Here is a 26451-nt window from a genome sequence, read left to right on the forward strand (position 1 = left end):
ATCGCTATCACAAGGTGCGACAAATCCCAAATCTTTCCATAGCTTCTCACGTGTTTACTGGGGGGGGGGGGGGGCGGGGGCAGAATTCCCCCACTGTTAGGGATTTTTCCTAACATGAGCTCTCTCCCAACGCAAAATCCCAATCAAGCCAAATCAAAACAAGCCAAATTAAAAAAATACCCAGGTTTAATGGGAGTCCTGCGCTCTAGGGTGGCCCCAAGGGGAAACCGGGAGGCCTCAAAGGACCACCAGGAGGAAGGAAAAGGGACCACGCGTTCCTCTTTTGGAGTAAAGGGACCACGTGTTCCTCTTTTGGGAGTTCATTTAAATACCCTGTGGGAGTGGCATCCTGGGATTTGGAGTCCAGACCAATACAACTCTCAGGCCTGGGTGCTGGGATAAATGAGAGGGGCTGGGGTCTACGCTCCCAACTTAACACCCACTTCTGAGTCACTGTTAACAGAGACTGTGTAATTAATACAAACCTGTCATGGAAAATTTTACAAAAGGAAAAATAGTTATTATGGGTAACCTGTGTACATGTGTTCACACATATGTGCAGATGCATGTGTGTATACAAAGTGCACAGCATGGACAGGTGTATGAGCTTGCTTTTGCCTGTGGAGGCTGGAGGTTGCTCTTCTGCCTAGTTTTGGAGACACGGTCCCTTATGTTTTCACGACGCTTGCAGATTTGGTGAGGATGGCTGGCTCTGAGCCCCAGGGACCTGCCTGTCTCCGTTCTCCCTCAGACTACCATCATGTACCACCACACCCTACTTTCTTTTTCTTTATTTTACATAGATTCTGGGCACCAAACTTAGGTCCGCATGCTTATGAGGCAAATGTTTACCCACCAAGCATCTTGTCAGAGCTGTTTTAAGTTAGATCCCCCACCCCGCCCCATGGAACATGGTCAGAAATGTCCACCTTCCTTCTCAAACTCTTCAGACACAGAGCATGTGGATGTAGGTGGCTCCCTCCCCCTTAGCCTGCTTCTCACAGATCCCTCTCTGTTTATTGAGGAAATCGGAGCTCAGGACTCCATGGGTCAGCATTTTAATTTAAACTTTGAGAAAAAAAAAACCAGAAATTGCTTCATTCACAGAGAAATAAGAAAGGAAATGGTTGGCTGTTTTCTCTAGAGACTTTACATATTTCTCCCACCATGATTTGGTGGGAGACGGAAGGGTATTAAAAGCTGTAATGGAATCATTTGGATGCTTAACTGTGGTGTGGAGGAATTGGAAAGGCCCTGTAAAATTTCCCAAGAGAGAGAGGCTCTCTGACAGGGGTCAGCTGCCCAGCATCTTCCGCTCGGACAGGAATCACTGCCCAGGCGGTGCTGTGTGTGCCGACTGGAGGTGGTTGGCTTTCTACCTCTTTACCATGCTGTCTGTGTGTGACCTTGAAAAATGGCAAATCTCTCTGGATCTCCACTGTCCTTTTTCTGAAAATAAAGCTAAAAGCAGTGGCTGAGTGCCTCCCCAGCATGTGTGGAGTTTAACAAGACTGTGCTTGTGAGATGCAGGCTGAGGGGCATTGCTTTCCCCCCTTGAGCCCACGGGGCCTTTCCTAGGATACTGACGACTTCTTTTGTGACTGAAATAGGCAGGTGATTCCTTTGTATATGGTAAGGTGAAGGACTGAGAAGTGTCCCACAAGCAAGGCTAGCCACCATACATTTACAGTTGGGATGAGGTATAGATGGTGGACAGATAGTTGGATACATGATAGATAGATAGATAGATAGATAGATAGATAGATAGATAGATGGATGATCTAGATGTGGCAGGTAGAGATAGGCAATAGATACATACATAGATACAGATAGATGACAATTGCGGTGGTTTAAATGAAAATGACCCCCACAGGTATACAGGGAGTGGTACTATTTGGAGATGTGCCCTTCTTGGAACAGGTGTAGCCTTGTTGGAGGGAATGTGCCACTGGGGGTGGACTTTGAGGTCCCAAATGCGCAAGCTAGGCCTATTATGATTTTTTCTTCCTTCTGTGGAGGTGGAGTTTTCTTGTCCTGGGCATACTCCCAAATAACCACTTGGAAACTTAATTGTAAATGCTCCACCAATAGCTTAGGCTTATTACTAGCTAATTCTCACATTTAAAGTAACCCATATTTCTTATCTACGCTTTGCCATGTAGCTTATGGCTTATGACCTCATTTTCTACACGTCCTGCTTTCTCTGCATTGTAATTTAAAAAAAGCGGTGTGTGAGAGAGAAAAAACACCATGAGACAGAGCGCACATGGAGGGGTTTTTATTAGAGGAAAGGGGGTGTAAAAAGAGGGAAGGGAGTGGGGACAGGAGCAGCAGAAGAGAAGAGAGAGGCAGAAAGAGAGAGAAGGGGGAGAGACAGACAGAGAAAGAGAGAGAGAGATGGGAGGTGGGCAGGGCCCTTTTAAAAGGGAGCATAGTGAATGTGCACAGGAGGGGCTCTTAGTGGCCACAGCTGAGGATGCATAGCCAAGCTCAGGCTGGTGCAGATGCCTGAATACTCTCACTGACTCTGCCCCCCTTTCTTCCCAGCCCTTAGTTTGGTTGTCCTGCCGTTACCGACCAATCAGCTTTATATTAACAATGAGAGCAAAACATTTTCCCGGTCTATAGGGTTATTCCACAGCACTGCTGCCTGCGATCCAGGTGTAGAATTCTCAGCTAACCTCTCTAGCACCATGTCTGCCCACCTGCATGACTCCCGTGCTTCCCGCCATGACGATAATACTAAACCTCTGCAGCTGTAAGCTATCCCCAATTGAATGTTTTTTTCCTTTATAAAAATTGCCACGGGCATGGTGCCTCTTCACCTCTATAGAAACTCAAAGACAATAACAATATATAAATATTATATATATAGCCTATGTACAATCGACAAATCTTTCAACAGATCCACTACATGAAAAATAAAGTATCACCTAAAATTATCAATCATGCCATGACTTTGGTCACTTGCAAAAGCTTTTCCATTGGACTAGAAGGTATAAGTAATATCTACTTTGATCAGCTCGGCAACTACAACTTTATACCCCAGATAGGGTGGTATAAACAGAATATCAGGAGTGCCAGGTTCAAGTGTCTGCAGTTGGTGTCTACTGAACCCACTTTCTGGTTCCTAGAGGGCACCTTTGCAGTACATCCTCATAGGGAAGAAGGGTGGGGAGAGCTCTTTGAGTCTCTTCCTAAGGCCACAGAATCAGATCACCTCCCAACACTCTCACCTGGGGAGACTCAGCCTCGAGGCAGCACACACAAACAGCAACATCTATGAAAACACGAACGGAGTTAGGAAGCCTGGATGACCCTGAATATAAGCTATAACACCAACAGCCAGTCAGCCAGCATGCATTTCAGTCTATCCTTAGGAGAAGAATTTATCTACATCCCCTGAAGGGGAATCTGAGAGACAATCCTTTTTTGTTGTGCTCAGTGGCTCTCTGCTATTCACATCACAGTAAGCTTAGGCAGGAAAGTGTGGGTTTACATTAGGGCTAAAAACTGATCCCTGACTAATGCTGAAATTAGCCGTCTAAAACCGGGTTTAGTACAAGAGGCAAATTTAAGAAAAAAAAAAAGAAAGAAAGAAATCTTTTAAACTTGAGTGTGGTTCTAGAATGTTCCAGTAGCAGGAGTATGAGATACATGTCTCATGGAAGACAGTAGAAGAGTTGTGTGCCTGAATAATAAGACTTTCATCTCGGTCCAGGAATGACACTACAAACCCCGTGAATTTGTGTCTCTCACAAAGCACCTCCTTGAAGTGATCCGCAAAGCAATCCTGAAAGTGGCTGCTGTCATTTGCAATGGATAAAGCCAGCTTAGAAGGTCAAGACGTCTGAGAGCCTTTGATTAATAATTGGTGGAGTCTAGGCTCAAATCAATCTATTCTATGCACCAAGGCATTTATTGGAGGTGGGGACACAGAGAGACGGAGGAGACAAGAGAGTCTTTTAAAAGATACCCCATACAATAAAACTTGACCGAAGTGATGATTCCGAGATGGAGATGGCTAGGGAGCAATAGTGTTTCTAGCCCGGCATGTTTGCTTCGTGTAATCCCAGCACTCGGGAAAGGAGGCTGGGAGATGGAGAGTTCGAGATGGGGTCAGGGAGTAAAAGAGAGACCCTGAGTTTGATCATAGGAACACACATGAAAGGGCCACCTGTGGGGATGTGTGTCTGTAGTCCCAGCATGCCTGTGAGAAAGAGGGAGCCAGAAAGAAGCTCATGGGCTAGTCTGGACTACACAGTGAAGCAGAAATGCAAGAGAGACCCTGTCTCAAAAGCAAGCTGGAAAGCCAGGAGCGGTGCACACCCCTTTAATCCTGTTGAGAAGCCTCACTGGTCAGAAGTTGCAGTCTGTCATGGCCTGCGGAAGTGGTGCACACCCCTCTAATCCTGTTTGGAGGCCCTGAGGGTCAGAGGTTGCAGTCTATTGTGGCCTGGCAACTCTCCAAGCTCAACAACAGAAGGGATTCTCTCCCCTGTGAGACTTCCTGCTTTCTACCTGCCCTTATCTGGAGAATGTCTCTAGGCCCAGAGAACTGACCTTATTTGAAAGCTGTCTCTAAGCCTGGACGCCTGATTTATCTCTAGCGTGACCCTTGGAATCGTTCCCTGCTAAAAGCTTTCCCCCTGTTGCCCTCATGGTAACTAAGACCTGTACTAGGAGCTGAGCTATAGGACATATAAAACCTTGAGATAGGGGCTTGCATATGATGCCTTCATATTCCCTTTTCTTTCGGGAATAAAGTTGAGTCGTCTCCCTGACATCATATCCTGGAGGGCTATCTCTGCTGTGTCCACAGCCATCTGAACCCTGTCGTGCGCTTCTGCTCCCTTCACCTGCATGGACCAGAGGCTGACAATCCTGAGGAAGAAGGAGAACAACATAATCCCAGCACGCCGGAGGCAGAGACAAGCAAGTCCCTGGGTTTGAGGCCAGCCTGGTCTACACAGTGAGTTCTAGTTCAGCCAGGACTACTCTAAGAAATTCCATCTGGAAAAACCACACAGACACAGCACAGCATTGTGGAATAGGAGAACCGAGTCTGGGAAGTTGCCCTCCGACTTCCATGTGTACCCAGGGGCATGTGTGCATCTCTGCTCACACGTGCACAAATACACACATGAATAATGTAATAGTCAAACATTTTGAAAGAGTTCAGGGTCGCCCTTTGCTATGTGGACTGTTCAAGGCCAGACCTTGTCTCGACAACAACAACAAAATGTCTTGTTTGTTTAAAACGTTTCACCCCCCTACCGCTCCTCTTTTGTTCTAGATTTTCACTCTCTGGTGGTGGTTGTAGTAGAAGGTCATCTTCCATTCTGGAAAGAAAGGAAGCCCTCTCTCCCTTTTGACTGCTGCTTGCTCCCACCCTGTACTTCTGATAGTTACTCAACCAAACCATAGCCGTGGGTTGTGTGGATTGTGTCTCCCAGTGACATATACCTGGCTAAAAGCAAATCACGGCTTTGCTTACCTGGTCTCCCCACGGCTGGTGTGTGCATTTCAGTTTCCTAGTTTTAAGATGCGGTGAGCAAAAGTCGGCTGCTGTACCTGACCAAAAGGATGGAGCCCACGCCGGCCGCAGCCTCCTGCTGAGCAGCCGTCCCAAGACAGACCCCTCGCTCTGATCCAGTAGCTGCCTCTGTTGCTTGTCTTTATAATTTACTACGTTTTGTTCTCCATTGGTTTAGAGGACACATTTATACTTTCCAAAGAAATGTTTGAGTTTTTAGTTTTTGGGACAGGGTAGCACTATATATGCATATATGTAGCCAGGGCTGATCTTAAGCACGAGGAAACCCTCCCACCTCAAGTTCCCACGTGCCAGGATTGTAGACCTGTACCATGTCCTGGGTCACACCGTCAACAGTTCATGGAGAGTACAGTTTTAGGAACTCAGAACGTGATAAAACACAAGTGAGTGCATGCTGATTGCTCACGGTTTGCCATTCGGCCTAGGCGGTTCTGCTTTATATAATACTGCCATTGATATTCTTGATTTAACATACTTCCTAGCTCTGATCTTGAAGGCAGCGTATTTGCAGAATGTGTTCCGCTCTGTCTCCTTCTCACAGTGCTCACCCCCGTGATTTCTGATAGTAGCTCATTTATGCATCTGCTTCCTTACTTAGCTAATGCATCTACTGTCGTCCAGCTCTCCAAACACGACCTGCTCAAGCTGGAAGGTGCCCAAATGTATCCCCGAAGTATTCATTAGCCCCCAGAGAGTTTCCTCTGCCGTCCAATCTCAGTTTGGGCACAGGGGATTTTCTGCTCCAAGAGAGACTCTGACTGCCCTTCCCAAGCCTCTTGGCCACTTACAGAATCTTCCTGCTTCCTCTCCACTTCACTCAGATTTGAGAGAGTTAATTATTTAATATGTTGGCGAAGCACATTGGGTTCCCTGGGGAAAGTGTGCCACATAAATATATATAAATGAATAATTAATTAAAGTTTAAGCAGATTACTTGGTTCTTCCTTAACTGCCCCATTTTCCTAATGAGGTGTTTGAAGTTATATTCTTGTTTTGGTTCTCCTTCCTCTCCCTTCCGGCATCATCATCATCTTCCTGTCCTTTCCTTCCCATCTGTTTAACCCTTCATCCCCGTGTCAGTTCCATGGGTACCCACCCTACTTTGGGCACTGTCAATCACAGCGACTCAGCCCCAGATATATAGGCAAAAGCCTTCATTAACTTCTATGGGCACCATCAGCTCGGAAGAGCTCTAGGGTGAGATTAATAGGTAGGTAATGATTCTAACACACTGTGCAAATGAGAAGCCAGGCTCAGGAAATCTGAACACATTGTGGTTATGGGTATCCAAAGAAACTCGATTTTCCCACCTCATCTCCCTGACACAAGAGACCCCATCTTGTCTAAAAGTGATTACCAACCCAGTCAAGCCTTCCCATAGCCTCAATCGTCTCTTCTCAGGCAGAAAGCTATGGGGGTGGAGGTGGAGGGGTGATTGCTATCTCAGTGAGTGTTTGAGGTCTGGTGGATTCTCCCGGAGTGCCCTGCCCTGACTTAGCTGGAGTCTGAAGGGGCAGAGACATAACTGCTCATTGAATGTTGATGTCCAGACCCCGGTTATTCCTTTAAGATGGAGAGGAATGAAGAGAACAGTTCACGTGTGCCTCGCTAAACCTGACCTAGTTTATTTACACTCTAATCTTACTTCAGAGCATGAGAGGTAAAAGGAGATGCTCTTATCAATTAATAGCTGAAGAGAATTTAGATTTCAAGTTTAACTAAAGAGCTGTTTATTCCAAAGCAACAGGAAAACCAAAGAGGGGCTCCCGGTAGGCTGGGGTGGGGCAGGGGCGGAAGGATTGTTTTTTCTTTCCCTCTTAAGATTTGGACTGACTGTGAAATCTTGGATTTTCTGGTGACCTGTGTTAAAGCCCCGGGGCAAAAGCAGACCCATAATGGATCTATTTCTGAACTGTTCAGCAACATTGGAGTTTCAAACATCAGTAGCAATACACACATATAATGAGGCCAGTGACTCCTGCATCCAGGAGGGCATCGGTCGCAGCTTTCATGGCCTCTCAAAGCACATAGGGGAGAGAGATCTTCCTTGGCCCACTTCCAGAATGCTCCAAGGAGCCAGTCCTATATTGAACCATCATGGAAGTTTCTTTAGGCCTCTGAGATAAAGGGCAAGTGAGGGACCCCATCCTGTATCGCTCTTCCAAAGACCCCAGACTGGGAGGACATTGCTTTTGCCAGTCACACAAGCTTAGTATTTATTTGTGTTGTGTTTACTTATTAGTAAACACACGAATAAGCAGAGAGGGATGTTCAAGCCCACTGACACCCTTCCGCTGGGAGCAGGACCCCTTCAACCTCACTTTACAGGGCTGTAAAACCAGGGCCTTGCTTTGCTGTCCAAGGTAAATTCAAACCAGAAACTAACAAAAATCAGACATTGGTGATGGGCTGGGGTGTGTGGGTGACACCAGGGAGCCCAAGGCATATAATGGAACAAGAAGTCACACGCTAACTCAGGAACTTTGGTTTGCTTTGTATTACTTAGCCTTGGGTTTGGGTTCTGGAGTTTAGCACCAAGCCTGGGGTGTTGGAAGTACTCAATAATACTGGATTAAAAACTGGTACATTATCAACAAACTTAGCTGTGTATTACTTTTCTAGATTATCTAAAGCAAAAGGCCATATGCCGGAACAATAGGAATTTGGGGTTTTGGGGGCTGGGTTGTGGCTCATTTGGTAGAGCACCTGCATAGCATTATGAGTCTATTATGAGTCTTATTGTTTTGTTTTTGTTTTTGAGGCCAGATTCCTCTATGTAACAGCCCTGGCTGTCCTAAAACTCACTTTGTAGACCAGGCTGGCCTCAAACTCACAGAGATCCACCTGCCTTGAGCCTTGGATTCAATCCCTAGCACTGCGTAAACTAAAAGGTATGATGCAATATGCACATAATCTCAGCACTGGAGAGTTAAAAGCAGGAAGGTCAAGAGTTCAAGGTCATTCCCTGGTATATATAGCATTGGAGGCCAACCTTGAATACAGGAGACCTTGTCTCAAAAATAAAACCACAGAAAAATATATCCTTATAGTTCAGGGAAATAAGACTCCTACCCCAAGTCCCTAGTAAATCTGTGTGCGGGTGCACTCCCTCCCAGACCTCCACAGGGGACCCTTCGTTACCTCTGCAAGGTCTGGCATTCCCTGTTCTTATACCTCAGAACTCTGACCTTGCTCCCACCTTCCCATGGTTGTCCCTTCTGTATCTTTTTGTCACTCTCCTGTCCACACATGGCTAACTGTCCCTCCTCTTGGGAAGCCACCGGTCACTGAATTAGGGCCCACCCTGTGACCTCATTTACCTTCACAATCTGCAGAGCCCCATTTCCAAACTCAGTCACACCACAAGTGTGATGGGGAACTGGCACACCGTGTGTCTTTTTAAGCCCTATGATTCATCCACAGAACCCACCTCACAGATTTGTTGAAGAATGAAACAAAAACACAGAGGCAACTCTCTTGAGATGGGGGAAGTGTTTATGCGAACTCAGGGCCAGGAACTCACTGGGGATTGAGTCTGGCGCCTCACAGTTTCCCCAGAAGGAAGCCCCTGGAGTCCACCTGAGGGAGCTGAAAACCAGTGAGGTGAGTGGGTTGGGAAAACAAGACTGAGGCAAAGACAATCTTGTTACCTTCTCAGAGTCACGTGGGTCTGGCTGGGTTCCGAGGGGGAAGAGTGACGTCTGGGCATCTAGGAACAACACAGAGGCAAGGGTGCTCATCACCAGAGCCTCGGTGAGGAGAATCCAAACCGCATGGGTGTCAGGTGTCGTTTTCTTGAACTCCATGCTGTTAACCTCTCTGACCTCAAAGGTCACTCCATGAAGAACAGCTTTAAGAAGTGCCAGCAACTTCCCCAAGGATCATCACACAAGGAGGAGCCAAGGACACCAGACAAGAGTTTATGTTTTTCTCCTTTCTCCTTTTTTGGGTTAATACCAGAAAAAGGTACATTCTAATTGATTACAAAGCTCAGGTATAAATTCCAGTGTTGGGCTGAACAGCCGTTTCTCCTCGGGCTCTGAATAAATCACCCAATCTGCTTCAGTTTCCTCTATTTTCAGCATTTCCATTTCTGTCATTAATTCTGCCTGCTTAGGACCCTGAAGTCACTGAGCCTGCTTGTGACTTAATTTGGGATGAGTCTGAAGCGGGAAGCATAAGCAATGCTGAAACCCAAGGAAGAGGGAGGAAGGCTTGAGCTGATCTGCCAGAGTCACCCAAACACGGGGACAGTTCCTTCTTTGTGAGAACGGGGATTATTTTATTTTGGTCTGCCCTAGCAGGGCAGGTTACAGAATCTGCAGGAGTGGGCTGTAAGTAATTCTGGTAAACATAGCAGAGGCCATGTAATGGAAGTGGTTTTAATTTTTCATTTTGCTTTGACTACAAGGAAATGGATTGGCTCTATAGTCACATAGATTATAGTACTACAAGATAATAGATACAGGGTATCCATTCTGCTATTTTTGCTTTGCCTGATAGGAAGCTCTGAACTAAATACATTTTAGTTAAAAAATACTGAATATTAGCCCAGGATCCTGTTTCATTTATATTTTGCTTAGAACAAACTGCCTCCAAAATGAGTGGCTCAGAGCAAAAATATATTTCTTTATGTTTAGTGCTTCAACAGATTGACAAGTAGTTTGCCTGGGGACTTGGGTATTAGAGATGGTGTGTTCATTAACCCACTGGCACCTGAGCTGGGATAGCTGGGCTGATGGGACACTGGCTGTGTGTCTCTCCCTCCATGTGGCTAGCTCGGGCTTTCTCACCGAGGGTGACAGTCACAGCAGCTCTCAATCCATAGCTGGCATCTCCCAGAGGACAGGCTTCCCACTGCATTACAAAGGTGCTGTAGTTCATGCATGACATCACCTTTGGAGATCAGTGGCATTTATACATCTTTGTCTATTTTCCAGGGTCTTGGGAATCGTGCATCTTCTTCTCTGAGCCTTTAGGAGAAGTTGGTGAGCGCACCCAAGCCATGTTTTCCTCTTGTCTAGGGCCTGTCAGTGTGCCATGTGCTTTGTATCCATGGTGCTACCTCACCTGCCTTCCCAGTACCATGTAAGTGAGCATGCCAGCCACTTTGTTCCTGGTCTTACAGACTGGGGGGTGGGGTTTGATGATGATTAGAGCCTAAACAAGGTAACCCAGCCAGGCAGTGGTCAGCGGGGTCTTGGAAAGGTGTGACTACCATGGCAACCCATGTTCCCCAGCAGCTGGTGAAGCAGTGACAGAGATCTGAGTCTGAAATCCAGGTGGGACCCCTCATCCCAAGCAGAGCCTGGCGGCCTCTTCACTCGTCCCTCCCAGCACGAGTCTGACACGCTGATGGGAAAGCCTTGAATAAAACTGCGTTGGGTGAAACTGGGGTGCTGCTTGGTGGTGGTACGCTTGCTGAGCACACGCAGCACCCAGAGCTCAACCCCCAGGACCACAGTGATGTCACTAGCTAATAAATAAGCAAGTGTCAGGATTCAAACTAGCTCTGCCACCTTTCATCTGTGGGCCTGGGACTTTGATGTACCTTAATTTCCTCGTCTGTGAAATAAGATTGATGGTTCCGTCGGTGCCTGCTTCAGGGGCTTCTCGTGGGGATGCGGCGACTGAGCCTAGCAAAGGGACGTTTAATAAGAACACGGAAGACTCGCCTTTGTGGGAAGATGTAGAGAAAGCAGCCACCAAGAGGACCCGGGTCTTGTTAGCACCTTCTTCGATTTTCATGATTGGATGTGGAACTTATTAACGAGTGTCTGTCTAGCGGTTATTGTCACTGCTTCTGTTGTTGTTGTTGCTGCTGCTGTTTTTTTGTTTTGTTTTGTTTTTCTGGCTTGATACAGAACATTCTCAACAAATCGGAAGCCCCAAATCCATGCTAATGGCTGATGGAGGACTGTAGGGTCAGTTATGAAACACAGCTGTGACTTACAGGCACATCCTGCGTTCCCAGGGCCTCTTGGGTACACTCAATCTCTTCTTGATGATTTAACTGATACTTTGTCTCCTGGGTGCAGACCACTTTCCCCTTTTACTCTGTCTCAACAGCACCTGTGTGTTCCTGCTCACTCTCTCTTCACTAAAATCCTCTTTTTTTCAACTTACTCCCCCAAAGATGCCCCTATGCCTACACACAGACCCTTGGCTTCCTGTATCCTGGGTACCTTCCCCAGATGCTGGTGTGACTGTGCTCTCTCTGAGCCTGCAGTGCCCCCATCTTATCCCAAGTTCCCATGAGGGTGGCTGAAGAATCGGAAAACATGCTTGCCGGGGGCGGGAGGCATGATGAGGATATGGGCACCTGCATCTGCCTGCCTAGGGATCCTGCCTGGGCACGTTCAGTCCACAAAACTCTTTGATGCTCCAAGAAGGCCAGAGAAGGTGTCTCCCCTTAGCCCATCTGTACTCTGCCCAGACACCTCTTGCGCAGTCCAGAAAACTGCTGTTGTGAGCTGTTGATGGCGCAGGTGCTCCTGACCCAGGAAAGGCTTGGCTAAAGGAAGCTGCCTGTTTCTCCCAGCTCCGGGCGAGGGAAGAATTGAGCTGAACGCACACCTATGCAGAAGGGCAAAGAGCCAAAAATAACTAGGAGCAACGACATTTCATTTGACAGGCCCAGAAATAGAGCTCATTCCGGAGCACACCAGAGATCCAGCCAGAACGATTCCGAGACATTCGGCAACCCCTAGAAACAACCAGGACAGCAGCCCTTCAGTCCCTCCTCGTTGCTCTTCTCACAGAGGTAGGGAGGAAAGGGAAATGGGGGAAAAGCAAACAAAGGAGAGAAGGAGTCAGTGAATGGCTAGGCTCTGCGGCCTCGGGAAGCACCGGCTGATCATAGCACAGGGTTCAGAAGATGGTGCTGAGGATGAAGCGATAACAAGGTGATCTGATGCGGTGATCTAAGGACAGAACACGCGAGGAGTGGTAAGAAGTGTGGCATCTGAAACAAGGAATGTGGGGGAGACACTCCAGGAATCAGCAGAGAGTGGAAACATCAAATAGGAAAAGAGACCTGCAGGGTATAGCTGGAGCCCACAGGTCCATGGCAGAGAGGAAAAGCCATGGTTTCCCTCCTGGGATGGGACCCTGGCTGATGACAAACTTCTCTTCTCTGTTGATGGGAAAGACAAATGGTGCCGTTCATCCAACACCCTTTGAATAACCAAAACTGCAGGAAAGAGAAGGGGTCCGCGTGTGGAAGCAGACTGGGAGATTACATGATTGCAAGAGGGGAAGAGGCAGGGAGGGAAGGAGAAGGGGGAGGAAAAGCAAGCAAACGAGAAGGACGCAGTGAACGGCCAGCACATAAGGCGTGTGGCAGGCAGACAGCAGTGCTCAGGAAACATGCCCTGTTTCCAACACCTTCTGTTTTATTTAGGAGAATAAGCAACCAGCCAAGCGCAGTCTTAGAGCGAAGTGGCCAGTGGATACAAGAGAACTGACCAACTGTCATTTGAACTGAGGGGGGAGAATGTGTGCTAGCTGGTTTTATACCAACCCAACACGAGCTGGAGTCCCTGGGAAGGAGGGAGCCCCAGTGGAGAAAATGATTCCACTTTCTGGACGTGCAAGATCTGGACACAGCTGTAGAGCATTTTCTTAGTGATTGATGGGGGAGGGGACAGCCCACTTGGGGTGGGGCCACCCCTGGGCTGGTGGCCATGGGTTCTATAAGAAAGTAAGCCAAACAAGCCATGTGGAGCGAGCCAATAAGCAGCATCCCTCCATGGCCTCTACATCATCTCCTGCCTCCAGGTTCCTGGTCTCTTTGTGTTTCTGCCCTGACTTCCTTTGATAATGAAGTGCAAGCCAAATAAGCCTTTCCTCCTCAAGTTACATTGGTCATGGTGTTTCATCACAACAATAGTAACACGGATTAGGACAGAAGGCTTCCTAGAGTCAGTATGCCAAGTATACCCTTTGCCTGGGGCATGGTTTCCAAGTGCCTATATGGACCATGCCAGGCCAGAGGTGAGTTCCTACAATTCCTACATAGTCAAGTAGTGAGTTCTTCACAAATTACATTTCGTCTAAAGATCGATCTATCTATCTATCTATCTATCTATCTATCTATCCATCTATCTATTTAACTATCTGTCGTCTACCTATGTGGTGTGTATGTGTGTGTGTGCGATATGCATGTGTGCTCACCTATGTGTGCAGGTGTGGAGGCCAGGAGTCAACACGGGGCATCTTTGATTACTTCTCCATCTTACTTCTTTTGAGACATGGGCGGTCATTCAGTGAACCTGGAGCTCCCTGTCTTAGCTAGACTGGCTGGCCAGCACAGTCCAAAGACCCTCCTGTCTCTGTTCCCCACTGGTCGGATACAGCCTGGCTTTCCTGTGGGAGCTGTGATTCTAAGCTCAGGTCCTCATGTTCACCCGTGGAGCTGGAGCCGTCTCCCCACTCCAGGACTCTCTGTTGTGAACTGAGATGATCTGTTACTACAGTGTTGGATGCTTCCCAATTAAAACAGATTTTTACTACATTTATCTATTTATTGGGGGGGGGCATGAGTCATCATATGTGTGCAGAGGTCAGAGGACGGTTAGGAATTGGTTCTCTTCTTCCTCCATGTAGGTCCTGGGGAGTGCACTCGGGTTGGCAGGCTTGGTCTTACGTTTTCTATCCTGGGCTTTAGTTCTTGCTCCTCTTGCCTCAGTTTCCCAAGTGCTAACTTGACAGGCGTGCACTGACTTCCCTCTCCACCTCCCCAGTTCTTTGATTCATATAAAAAGCCTTGTCCTTTTGATAAAATGATGTTGACAGAATACAACGTATTTTAGATCTTTTTCTTTCTTCATCATGCTTCCAGCTGGCCAATCACATTCCCTAAGATTTTACTGATCTGAAAGTGCCTCAGAGTTTGAGAACAACTGGATAAGGGGTAGTCCCTGCAGATCCCAGAGATGAGCAGGGTTTTCTCAAAGTGGGGCTATCTTCTTACTCCTCAGGGTTCTAGATCTTGGCTTCCTCTCCCACGAGGTCACTTAAACTCCCTTGACTGCCTTAGTCTCTGTCAGGGTTGGGTATGGATTTGCTCTTCTCTCCTTGTCTCCTTAATGGGGAGATGATAAACTATCTCACACTGAGGAAGGCACAAGGGAGGCCAGATTCAAACAGTCTCCTCCTGGGGGCCTTTGGATTTTAGTGGAGTATAAAAATTTAATCCAAACCAATGAATTCTGATGATGGAATTTCAAGTCCTTCCACAAGGCAATGGGGAAAATACATTTGTTTCCAAACAAAGGGCTTTCTTCTGAACGTCACACCCTTCAAATAATCTACTAGAACAGAGGCAAGGGTAATAAGAGATTGTGTCTTCTGGACCAAAAGGTCACTGTGAGACTTCCTGACCTTTCTCCGCCCCTTTCCAATACAGTAGTCATCAGGCAAACCATTCTCATTCCCTGGGCAACAAAGTCACTAAGTGATATTTTAGGTGAGCAAACTGACCAAACTGTGTTTAGGTCAGTTCTCTGAAGCATGTCCATTGCCCCTGATGAAAAGGGAAGGTTCTGCCCACCTCTGAATTCCTAAAAAGTAGGCTCATACTCAGAAGACAAAGGAACGCACAGCTGGATACTGAGGGCTACACTAAGAGCCGCCCAGCTCCAGTGGGGCACCTCTGCGTGGACTGCACTTGGAGAAATGCAGCTGCTTGAAGTTCACAAAGCTTTGGAAAATGTGCCCCTAACAGCGAGCCACATGGGAGACTATTCAGTTCCCTAAGGATAGGAGTCTGGGCCCACGAGGAAGGACAGAAACTCTGGAGGAATGCCCGGGAAGACAGGTGGACACCCACAGACTCTGTCTTGCCTCTGACACCCCCTTCTCTTACACAAGCCAACATTTCCCCATGCACATATATTAGCAGTGCCATGTGGTGGTCCCTGCCTGCAGTCCCTGCCTTCAGGAGGCTGAGGCTGGAGGATCTCAAGCTCCAGGCCAGTGTGGGTACATAGAATCATGACCTTGTCTCAAAAAAGAAGAGAGAGAGAGAGGCAGAAAAAAAATTCTGTGGAGTATTTTTTTTCTTTTGATGGAAAAAATACAAATGGGATCTGGGACAAAGCCACCCCATCTTTTGTTCCCTTGGACACTAAATGGAATAAATAGTTTCCTGCATCACAGAGAATTTTAAGTGCTTTGTTTCTGTGGAAGTGGGACAGGGATCCTGGCAACATCTGTCAAAGCTCCCAAGTGCTTCATTGTGCTTGCAGCTGACTAGGCAGGCGGAGTCCTGCCTGTAAGCCCATGGCTCTGAAAGTGAGGCCTCCCTGATTGGGCACTGTCACCCACCTGGAAACTCATGCACCAGGAGACTTCTCAACCCTATCCAGGACCTGCTGAGACAGATCTCAGGGCCACTCCACCATCTAGCTGCTTTGCTCTCCGGGTACCTTTGATGGAACTAACATCTGAGAGCCTTCCAGCTGTGATCCGGGTGTCAGGGGCCTTATACCTGCCCACAGACACAGGTGACTTAAGAAACAAAAAGCGAACAAGGGAGACCTGACTATCTGATGATAACCCCAGTCAGCGTGGCCAGGGCCAGGATAACCAACTCTGGGCTTCTTATCCTCACTCTTGCCCAACCTCACAAGCCTGGCCAACAGTAGTGACAGCTCCTCAGGTAAGGGGCAGTGTTCTGTGGCTTCCAATCAATCAATACTTCCCATCCACACAAATCCACACCAATGCCAAAGGGGCAAACTTTCCAAGATGGGCTAACTATCTCACAGCACTAGCTGTTGTCTCCCCGCGCCCAATATTTTCTCAGCAGCAAGACAGCCAAGCAGTTCCCTGAACTACAAGGTACACCATGCCCTCAGCTGCTTGCCTCCACAAAGTCTAGGATGTGTCCTGATTTAAAAAAAAAAAAAAAAAAAGCTGTTTGTGCACTTCAAGGGCCTCACTCCCTTTCATACTGGACTTGAGTACGATTGGACTGGCCTAATTAATTCGTTTTCTTCTCGGTCCAAGTGGAAGCTGGAGCTCAAGGATGCAAATCAAATACAAACCCGCCCTGGGCGCCAATACTCCGGACAATTTAAAACAAAGAGCGCCGTGGCAGCAGCGGAGGCACCGCGCAAAACCCTGAGGAAACATCCAGAAAGTGTCGCCAATCAGGTGGCAGGGTGGGGCACAGCCTGGGCTCTAAACAGCAAGCAAGAAAGCGGCCCCAAGCCCTGCAGGTGGACAGGTGGAGGTTGGCAGGGGTCAAAATCCATCCCAATGGTTTAGAAGCCAAGCGGTTGCGTGGCCCAACTATAAGGAAGCACCTTCAGCCCCCACCCTGAGGGAATGGCGCCCCGGCTACAATCCCCCCCCCACTACAACCCCCCCCACACACACCCCGGGCCCCCAAGCTACCAAACAAACCCCACTGCTCAGTGCCCAGACACGAAGTGAGAATGAGCGGCATGCAGCAGGGTGGGCACGGGCGGGAGATACCGGAGGGAGCGATGGTTAAGGAGGGGAGTTAGGGAGAAAGGACGCGAAGGAAAGGGAGAAAGTGGGGAGAAGAGGGGGTAGGGGGGTGATCGTGGACTGCAAGGGCGCGGAAGGGGCGGAGGAGAAAGCAAGAGAAAGGGATGGGGCGGCCAAGAGCCCGGCAAACCAGGCGGCGAACAGCGGCGCGGGTGGGGGGGGGGGGGCGGGACCACGCGGTCCCCACCTGCGTGGGCGCCCACGGCCCCTAGGGGTGGACGCCGGGGGCTGGAAGGGAGAGACCGGGGAGGCGGGCTGGGCAGAGAGGCCGAGGGAGGGAGGGGACGGTACTGCGAGCGGGGAGGAGCCGGCGCTCGGCTGGGGCTGCAGGGGTGGCGGCGGGAGCGGCAGTGGTGGCGGCGGCGGGTCCGGTGGCGGCGGCAGGTGGCCCCGCGCGCGGCGGGCCGCCGGCCGGGGGCGGGCGGGAAGGTGGCGCCTCGGGCGGGGGCCGGTCCCTGCACCAGGTGACCTGTTCCGGCCCGGATCCGGGCGGCCTCGCCATGCAGTGGCGCGACGCGGGGCTTTGGTGGCCACGGCGGCAGCAGCAGCAGCAGCAGCCCCCGCCGCCCGCGCTCGGTCCCCGGGCCTCAGCCATGGTCCCCCCGAGCGGCGGTGTCCCCCCGGGCCTCGGTGGCCGCCCTGCAGGCGCGCTGCTCCTTCTCTGCTACCTGGTGAGCACCGGACCCTACTCGGGTCCTTCCTTCTGCCCGGGCCCTGGGGACAGGCGGGTGGGGTGGCCGCGGACCCCAACAGCAGGAGGTGGGCACGACAACTCGAGTTTTCTCTCTTCCTTGTCAATGCGCCCCGGGCGCTCCCAGCAGCTGGGACAAGTACCCGGGTGCGCGGACTGGACTTGCCGGCTACTCTCATTGGAGTCCATTCCTCTTCCTCACGACCTCGCTGAAGACCAGAGCCAGGTTCCCTTCAGTGACACTGGACCCTCCCTATCTTATATTCGTCTCCAGCCCCTCGGATCGTAACTCCCCACTCTGTCCCCACCCATGTTTGGCTTTTCATTCACCTTCTTGAAGCTTCCTTCCTTCTTGTCCCCAACTTCTTCTTCTCCCCTGCCACCCACCCCGTTTCTCCTTTGACTTTTTCACTGGGTCCTCCCGACCCGGGCGGTTCTGTGCCACCGCACCTTGCGTTTCCAGAGGCTCTTCAACTCCTTGGTCACTCCAGCCAAGTAGCAGCTGCCGGAACAAAATCTACTTCTTTGTACCACGCTTACCGCCAGAGTGGTGACTTTAGCTGCGTCTTGAAACGTTGTCATTTCAGAGCTGCGTTTGGCTTATGCACGTCAGTTTGCAATTTGTACACTACTTGCCTTCTGATAGACTTACTAACTAGATGGCACTAACCTATTTTAAATACCAGAGTAGTTGAGACCCAGATATTTCCCAGCTCTTTGGATGACTCGCTTTCTCCCATTTGTTCCTTAGTTCTGAGCAGTAGTATATTTACAGAAGGCTACACCCTTGCTGCCCAGCCTACCTTATGTTCCAGGATCCTGCCGAAAGCTTGGGTTATCTCACCGTATATTACTGTAAATAAATGAAAAGGAAAATGCTGAATCATGAAACTGATGTAATAGGAAATTCACAGAATGCTTAAAAAAAACGAGCAATGCCCTTGTCCAGAACCCCGTTCCATGTGGCAGCCGGCAGTGTGTGGAGTCTGGTCTTCTCGAAAGCTCAACTGCTTAGAGATGCTGACAGGAACTGGAATTTGGGTTTGAGGAAATTTGTCACCTAACCCCAGTTTGCTGTTCTTTTAAACACTCTTTGATTCCTGGTGTCTCATCTTTTGAATCAAGACAGTGTAAAAATGATAATAGTATCTGTGCCCCTCTACCTGTTGAGCAATGCTTGCTTATCCGTGTGTTCTAGAATTTGCCAATACCAATTTTCGTGGTTGGGCTTACTTCCTATTTTTATAAGAAGTTGCCAGGTAATGGGAATGATTTTCTTTTTTTGCCCGAGGGATGTTATTATTTAATATTTATGCCATAGGGTTACAGTACACAGACTCATAAATAAAGCTGCCATGACAAATGACAGGGTTTTCATTTAAACAGATGATCCTGCATACAGGGCACTGCTGGTTAGCGTGGAAACAGAATTTATGTAATTGAGCAGTTCATGAAAGATGTCCATGCAGGTAATCTGGAAAGTTCCACGTGTGAATCTCAAGGCCTTGCCAGGGCCGGGATGGCTTATTTTTTTTTTTTTTGTCAGCTGATGAAATCAGAGTAACAAGTGTAAAACCCAATGCCTAACGTGGTAGAGACGGAAGGTGGATCAAGTATAGATGTTCTACGCTCACCAAGGGGGGTTAGAGGAACAGACCCAAAAGGGAACAGGATAGGGGAGTCAGCAGGAGCCACAAAAGGAAGTAGTGAGGTAGAACTGTCCCTTGGGGAGCAGAGCATGGATGAATGACTTGGTAGTTGTTGAAGGGGTGGTTATGAGGACACGATGGGGAGGAGGGCAACTGTCACTATCCCTGCTTCCTTCTGGGGGACTTATAACATCCTGCTAACAGACGTGTATGAGCAAGAGAGCCGTGCAGCACTGAGTGAGAGGGGTTTGCCCACCTGAGTGAGCCAAAGCTAGGTTCCAGAGGAGGCCCCAGTGCTTCCATAGGAGGGCCCAGCCATATGCTGATGGTTGTACTCTCCCGGGGTGGACTACCTGAGATGTTTGCCAAAGGTGGAGCCTCTAGATCTTGGAGGAGCTTGGGGTGTGAACTGGGGGAAATGTAAACATCTCTCTCTCTCTCTCTCTCTCTCTCTCTCTCTCTCTCTCACACACACACACACACACACACACACACACACACACACACACGGAGGGCAGGAGGGAGGGGGGAGGGAGGGAGAGGGAGGGAGAGGGAGGGAGAGAGGAAGGAGACCGGGAAGCAATGAAGATGCAATATCTTGTGGGTTCTCCTGGAGTGCTTCCTGGAGGAGCTGACTGTTGGAAGCTAGAGGCAGGCAGGTGGAGCAGAATGTCTAGCCAGGAGATGGTGGTGAAAGCCATTCCAGAATTGAGAAGCCCTAACAGCTTCCATTGTGCTAACTCATGTGTGGTCACTGCCTAGTATTAATCTCAGAAATACCCTTTGTGAGGGAGGAGCTGTGAGGGTCGCCGCTCTGAGGACAGAGCAGCCTCAGAGAGGTTAGCAAGCTGCTGCAGGCCACACAGACAACCTGAGAGGAAGCTCAAGCGCCTTCTCTCCAGAGCCCTCGCTTTGACCTACGCTAGCCCGTTGGCTTCTGGATGGTGCTTCTTATGGCCCATTCCCCTCTTGCATAAATGGACAGTCCATTAGCAGAGCTCCAGCAATTAGCAGCTATGGTCTGCTGTCCAGGATGTGAGGTCATGTCTCAAGTAACCTAAAATACACGGAGCAGGAAGGACAGACCACAGAATAGAAGCAGGATATTAAAGAGGAAGAAAAAAAAAAGTAAACTCAGAAACTATTTGCCATTGGTAAGGGTGAGGCAAAAACGGAGGTGCAGCCTCTGAGCGTGTATCATTGTGTCCCAAGCAGATGGTGACCAAGCAGTAGGCTGCACTTACAGTGCCAAATCACGGATGCCTTGGGGGTCGTTCCTATTTTATAGCAGCCTGCCCACAGGCTGGGATGCAAGCAGCTTGGTGAACACTCCCTTCCGGGGAGCCTGTCCCCTGGAGTCGGGGTTCTGAGGAAAGGCACCTCCCTTCTTCATCAGCTGGGACAAAGTCACAGGAGTGCTGTGGCTGTAGCTAGGATACTGCCAGAGCATAAATAATTGTGATGAGGCCTGAAAGAAAAGTCATGAAGCCATGTCAGGCAGATTTCTGAAAAAACGGTGTCTGGTTCCAGTGACTACCAGAAAATCCTGAGGTCACCGAAGGGCAAGATGCAGACAGCCTCCAGGGAGAGCGAGGGCCTCCAAAGCATAAGGATGTATTGCTTCTGCTGAAGTCACTGCTACAGAGAAGTCCCCTCACAGGGGGCTATGCCCCACAGAGTGACCTCTTGCTGGGTCCATACACCGTCAATGCTTCCCCTCCTCACCTTACCTTGCCCTGTCCTTGAACTTGCCCTGTCTCTCTGAACTCTAGTCTCAAATGAATAATTTTTTTCCCCTTAAGTGAGAAAGTAAATCTCACTGTAGGCAATATTGATGTCAGCTGTATAGCTGAAGTATTCAGCATGGACATTTGGGCTTGTCAGACAACTAGGGCCAACAGAATAAAGGGACATTAGCATCACAGATAGATGGAGAGATCGTTAGCAGGCGGCGGCTATGATAGTCTTGTACCGGAACCCCCGTAAGTACGTACATCCCATCCATTACCCATCTAGGAATATTCATTATCCTTTCACGTTGTGCAGCACAGGATATGAAAAGTTTAAGATAAAAAAAATGTCAGGGACCATCAGCTTGGGGAACGGTGGTTATGGATATTTTAAATTCAGAGGTAACCTTCAAATATCAGATCATTGTCTTGACTCTCCCATGCTTTTGCCCCCTGCTTTCCCTGGCTGCCAATAGTGCAGGAGCCATAGGAAATGTGTAAGAGAAGAAATAAAGAACCCAAGCAATTCTCTGCGATGATGGATAGACTGAGCAAACCATAAATAGCCCAGAGTGAATTCAGTTACTCTGTCTACTGGCTTGTCCTGTCCCTCGGAGGGAGGAACTGAAGGAAGAGGTTGAGGAATTGCTGACGAGCTTCTGCCTTGCCAGCTCCTGCCTCCTGTCCTTCCTGGAGAATGGCTTACTCATGCTGACGTGTACACCCAGGCCCACGAGTCACTGTGTGACAGACTATCTCGTCCCCCCAAGATTGACCAGAGGAAGACTTGGTCTTTCCCACTTCTAAGATGAGATACAGAGGATTCCAGTTCTCCTGACCTTAAGTCGAAGGGTAGAGACAGGAAGTCAAGTGAGCTGAGGGTATCATTTTGGAGTGTTTCTGGAAGGCAAGAGACACGAGGCTAGGAAGTGAGTGAGAAAAGAAAAGGGAAAGATTAACTGCACCTGCCACAGTAGTCAGCACACAGTAGGCCCCAGGGAAGCAAAACCTGTTTGTCCTTACAGGGTCTGAGTCAGAATGGAAGAGCAGGCTAACTAGTATTAGGGTTCCTCTTACACAAGTAGAAATATTGATCGTTGTTGGAATGGTGCATCTCTGGCCAGCTCTGTCTGGGAATGGATAACGCTTGACGGGAAATGTCTCCCCAGACAGATCTTGATGGTGAAGGCCATGTTGACATCATTGCCCGTTCTGTGTAATGGCATGCTTTGTGGAGAGCAAGAGAATTTTTTGCTTATTTAGTCAGCAGAAATTGGACAAAATGGGACTTTAAAGCCAATACTTGCTTTTTTGACCTATGAAAGTTTGATCGAGGCAGTTTGGAAAGAAAGAGTTCTGAGCCAAAGACTTCTTAGGTGATGGATGGATTGAGCGGGCAGGCACGAGAAAAACAGACGTGATTATTGTTTGCATATCTGATCTGCTCCCACACACGGGTAAGTGTAAATGAACTTCCTGTGGTGAGAGTGAATGATTTTAGATTTCCCCATCCCTGTTCGTTTCTTCAATACCTAGTGGACCATGTAAAGAAGAAAGCCAGTTTCCCAGCTCTGTGGAACAGGGCTATTTGAACAGAGCAACTCCTTATTGATTTGCTTAAAGGAATCAAACGCACTCATCCTAAAAGAAATTTAGCCCATGTGGACAGTTTTGTTTCTTTGCCCAGAAGATATATGGACTCATCTGTCCTTGATGCCTAGGCTGAATCAATGAGTTCAGGTTTCAAACTGGTTCCGGCCAGTTCTGACCGGTTCTGACCGGTTTAAACTGGTCTGGACCGGTTCCGACTGGTTGGAACTGGCTCAGACTGGTTCAGACCAGCCTAAATCGGTTCAGACTGGTTCCAACCAGTTTAAACCAGTTTGAGCCAGTTCCGAACGGTTCAGACCAGCTCAGACCAGTTCCGGCCGGTTCAGACCTGTTCAAACAGGTTCAGACCAGTTCTGACAGGCTTAAACCCGTTCAGACCAGTTCAAACCGGCTCAGACCAGTCCTGACCAGCTCAGACCATTTTGAACCAGCTCGGACTGGCTCAGACCAGTTGAAACTGGCTCAGACTGGTTTAAACCAGTTCTGACCGGTTCAAGCTGGTCCTGACTTGTTCAGACCGGTTACAACTGGCTTAAACTGGTTTGGACCTGTTCCGACTGGCTCAGATCGGCTTAAACGGTTCAGACCGGTCCGGACAAGTTCAAACTGGTCGAAACCGGCTCAGACCTGTTTTGATCGGTTCCGACCAGTTTAGACTGTTTTAAACCTGTTCAAGCCAGCTCAGACCAGTTCTGGCCAGTCCAGACCGGTTCTGACCAGTTCAGACAAGTGTCGACCGGTTCAGACCGGTTCTGACCAGTTCAAACTGGCTCAAGCCGGTTCTGACCTGTTCAAATTGGGTTCACCTGGTTCTGACCGGTTCCGGCCAGTTCAAACTGGTTCAGACAGGTTTAAACCGGTTCTGATTGGTTCAAATCAGTTCTGACTGGTTCAGACCAGTTCAAACCAGTTCCGACCATTGTTTCTTGCTAAGAGAGGACCTCTATTCACAGAGAAGCCTGACATCTCACAGAAACCTGAAATCACCATACTTATGTAAAGTCTCTTTAAGTATATTGCTCAGAAACCTAAGTCTATGAGCCTATCTATAAATAATATTAAACTTATAATCATTTATATGTGAAATAGCTTGTACACTTTTAAGTCTACTGAGCATGGGGCTTAGGAAATGTTTTGACAATGCTTTGATACAGAAATTAAATATTTTACTTAAAATTAAGTATTTTGCAATGAAATTGTTATCAAATATCTATTATCAGATTGTTGAAATTAATATTTTCTTGGTACTTTATAGAGATGCTTTCTGACTAGCAGAATAACAGCCTGTAAGAAATGAGTTCCTTTGGAGGGGGCACCTGAAACATAAGGGTTCCTATCTCACAAATGGTATTATGCCTTTTTAGAAGGGTTTCATATTAGGGCTCAAAAGATGGTTCAGTGGTTAAGATCACTGGATGCTACTCTAGAGGACAACATTTCAGTTCCCTGCATCCACATGGCAGTCCACAGCAGTTTGTTCCTCCAGTTCCAGGGAACCTGGTGTTTCTCTTCTGGCCTCCATGAGCACCAGGCACATGTATGTCTGTAGTGCAGACATATGTGTACAAGCTGTACACAGCCTTGACCACTTCAGTCCCCAGACTTCATTTTCACAGCTCCTATCATGAACACGCATCAACTATCTATTTCATTTTCTAAAAATGTTACAGTACACAATTACAAAGGCAAAAAGGTTTCTGTTTTCTGACCTTGCATGGCATTCTCAAATCTGACTTTGACTGGGGCTCCCGCCTGCTGGAACCCGTAATCTGAGGACTCTGGAGTCTCTTCCAGCCCTGAGTGTGCAGAGCAGTTCTTTAGCTTCTGGAGTGGAACATTGGTATGGTCGCTTACACAGCATGATATGAAGGGGCCAGGAGTGCCCCCTTCCCACCCTGAATGCCTTGCCTAATTAGAGCCACAGAGCATTTGAGCTGTGTGTGGTTTTGCCTCTTGTTTTTCTCTTTTCTTTTACGGCATCATCCTACAAGGCTGGAACCCAAGCGTGGGGATGTGGTTCTATCATATTATCATATTAACCTGGATGAACGCACCAGAGGAACCAGGATCCAGCATGAATGAGGTGTGTGTGTGTGGGGGGGATTTCTTAATTCAAGAAGTAAGTTATAAATTTTTGTGGAGGCATGGGAAAGTTCCAGGTCATAGAGCCGTTGTCTGAAAGGTCAGGAGGGGTGAGTGAGCTGTGAGAGTCTACCCCAAATGGTCCGGCTGATGGCACTTCCGCGACCTCTCAGGTTCCTTCTGCTGGCAATGCTGATGTCAGGAGCTCTGCAGAGGAGACCAAGGAGGCTGAGTGAGGGGTGGGCTGGCGATATTACTTATGAGAGAACATGGGACAGCGAGGAAGGACAGTTTGGATCAGATATTTTGGTGTCTAGGTACCTGCCAGGGTCGTGAAGCTGTAGCAGGAGATTGACCACCAAAACACCTGGCAGGTGCTCTTTCCTTCCTGCTTTTTTTTTTTTTTTTCAGGAAACACACAATTCCTACTGTATGCCAAGGTCTCTTTTAGAATCTGGAGATGTAACAAGGATATAGACTCTGGCTTAGGAGTTTCTGGACTAGGGAAAGTGCAGGCAGGTTTTTTAGTTTATGTTAATGCGCCCTGGCACAGGAAAATACCTATGAAGCCTGGACACGTGTCAGGCCTGAAGCTGGAACTCTTCAAGTTAATTGCCTTATTTTCCTGGCAGGAAGCAGCTGACAACCACACACATGACTTGAGCCAGGAAATCAGCTTTGGCTTAATCAATATTTAGAGTGTGATGTGTTACTAATCGGTGTTAGTTTTGTACATAGCAGAGGTAGCCACAGCTCACGGCGGAGCTGCTGCCCTCTGGGGCTTCTCCAGCCCGGAAGAGGCCAGCTTCCTTCAGTGCAGAGATGTCCCAAAGACGGAGATCCTCAGGGTCCTCAGAGGACGTGGGCCAATGCTCCGCACGTGACCCATAGGGTGATTGTTGGATCCTCTCTGGGGCTAGCATACCCCTACTATATTACAGAAAGGGCCTCATCCTAAAGTCCCTCTTACACACCAACTGCCACCGCCCTTCTCCCTCTTCTCAAATAAGCTATCTCTCTGCACAGCCTAGCATCAGGGTCGGATCTGACTTGAATCTTTTCTGAAAGAAGCCATAGCAGGATGTCAACACCTCTCACCTGGGAGCCTTAAAAAATCCAGTCAAGCTTCATTGGGTCATCGTGCCAAGTTGAGTCTTTCCATCCCTTGTCTCCCATAGCGACTCCATTCGGGGCTCAGCTTCTATCACTCAGAGCTTCAGAACTCTGTCTAGGAAGAAAGCTTGGTGTTGTAGAGCAGTGGCTGACAAACCACAGGCCAACCCAGCCAGCATGCCTGTTTGTGAGCAAAAATAGTGTGGGACAGCAATTTCCTTCGGTTATATGTCATCCTGTTGGCTCCTTCCCTGCCACAGTGAATGCATGTGACCCAAGGTGAGTCAGTCTTCATATCCCATGGCCTTCAAGTCCCTGGGATTGGACCAATCAAGGGTCAAAACTGTTTGAGAAACAATTGCACCTGTACTGGACATGTACAAGTATTGTTGTTGTTATTTTCTGAAACAGTATAACACAGCAAATATGCACAAAGCATTTATACAGCTTAGACATAAATCACTTAGAGACCATTTGCAATTTACAGCAAGAGAGTAG

At 48.5% G+C, this 26451-nt stretch overlaps 1 protein-coding gene across 1 annotated transcript in view; it reads left to right on the forward strand.

Annotated features, from left to right (window-relative positions):
* Positions 1 to 17387: 17387 nt before the first annotated feature.
* Sel1l3 (SEL1L family member 3) overlaps positions 17388 to 26451 on the forward strand; it is a 110526-nt gene continuing 101462 nt past the window's right edge. Inside the window, exon 1 of the mRNA XM_041671294.1 lies at positions 17388 to 17748. Within this exon, the coding sequence (XP_041527228.1) occupies positions 17578 to 17748 (171 nt within the window). The 5' untranslated portion in view covers positions 17388 to 17577. The remainder of the gene's footprint in view (positions 17749 to 26451) is intronic.

This window comes from Microtus oregoni, unplaced genomic scaffold, assembly GCF_018167655.1.
Source record: "Microtus oregoni isolate MIOR12 unplaced genomic scaffold, Mior012 000021F_ref0000039, whole genome shotgun sequence".
NCBI classification, from domain to species: Eukaryota; Metazoa; Chordata; class Mammalia; order Rodentia; family Cricetidae; genus Microtus; species Microtus oregoni.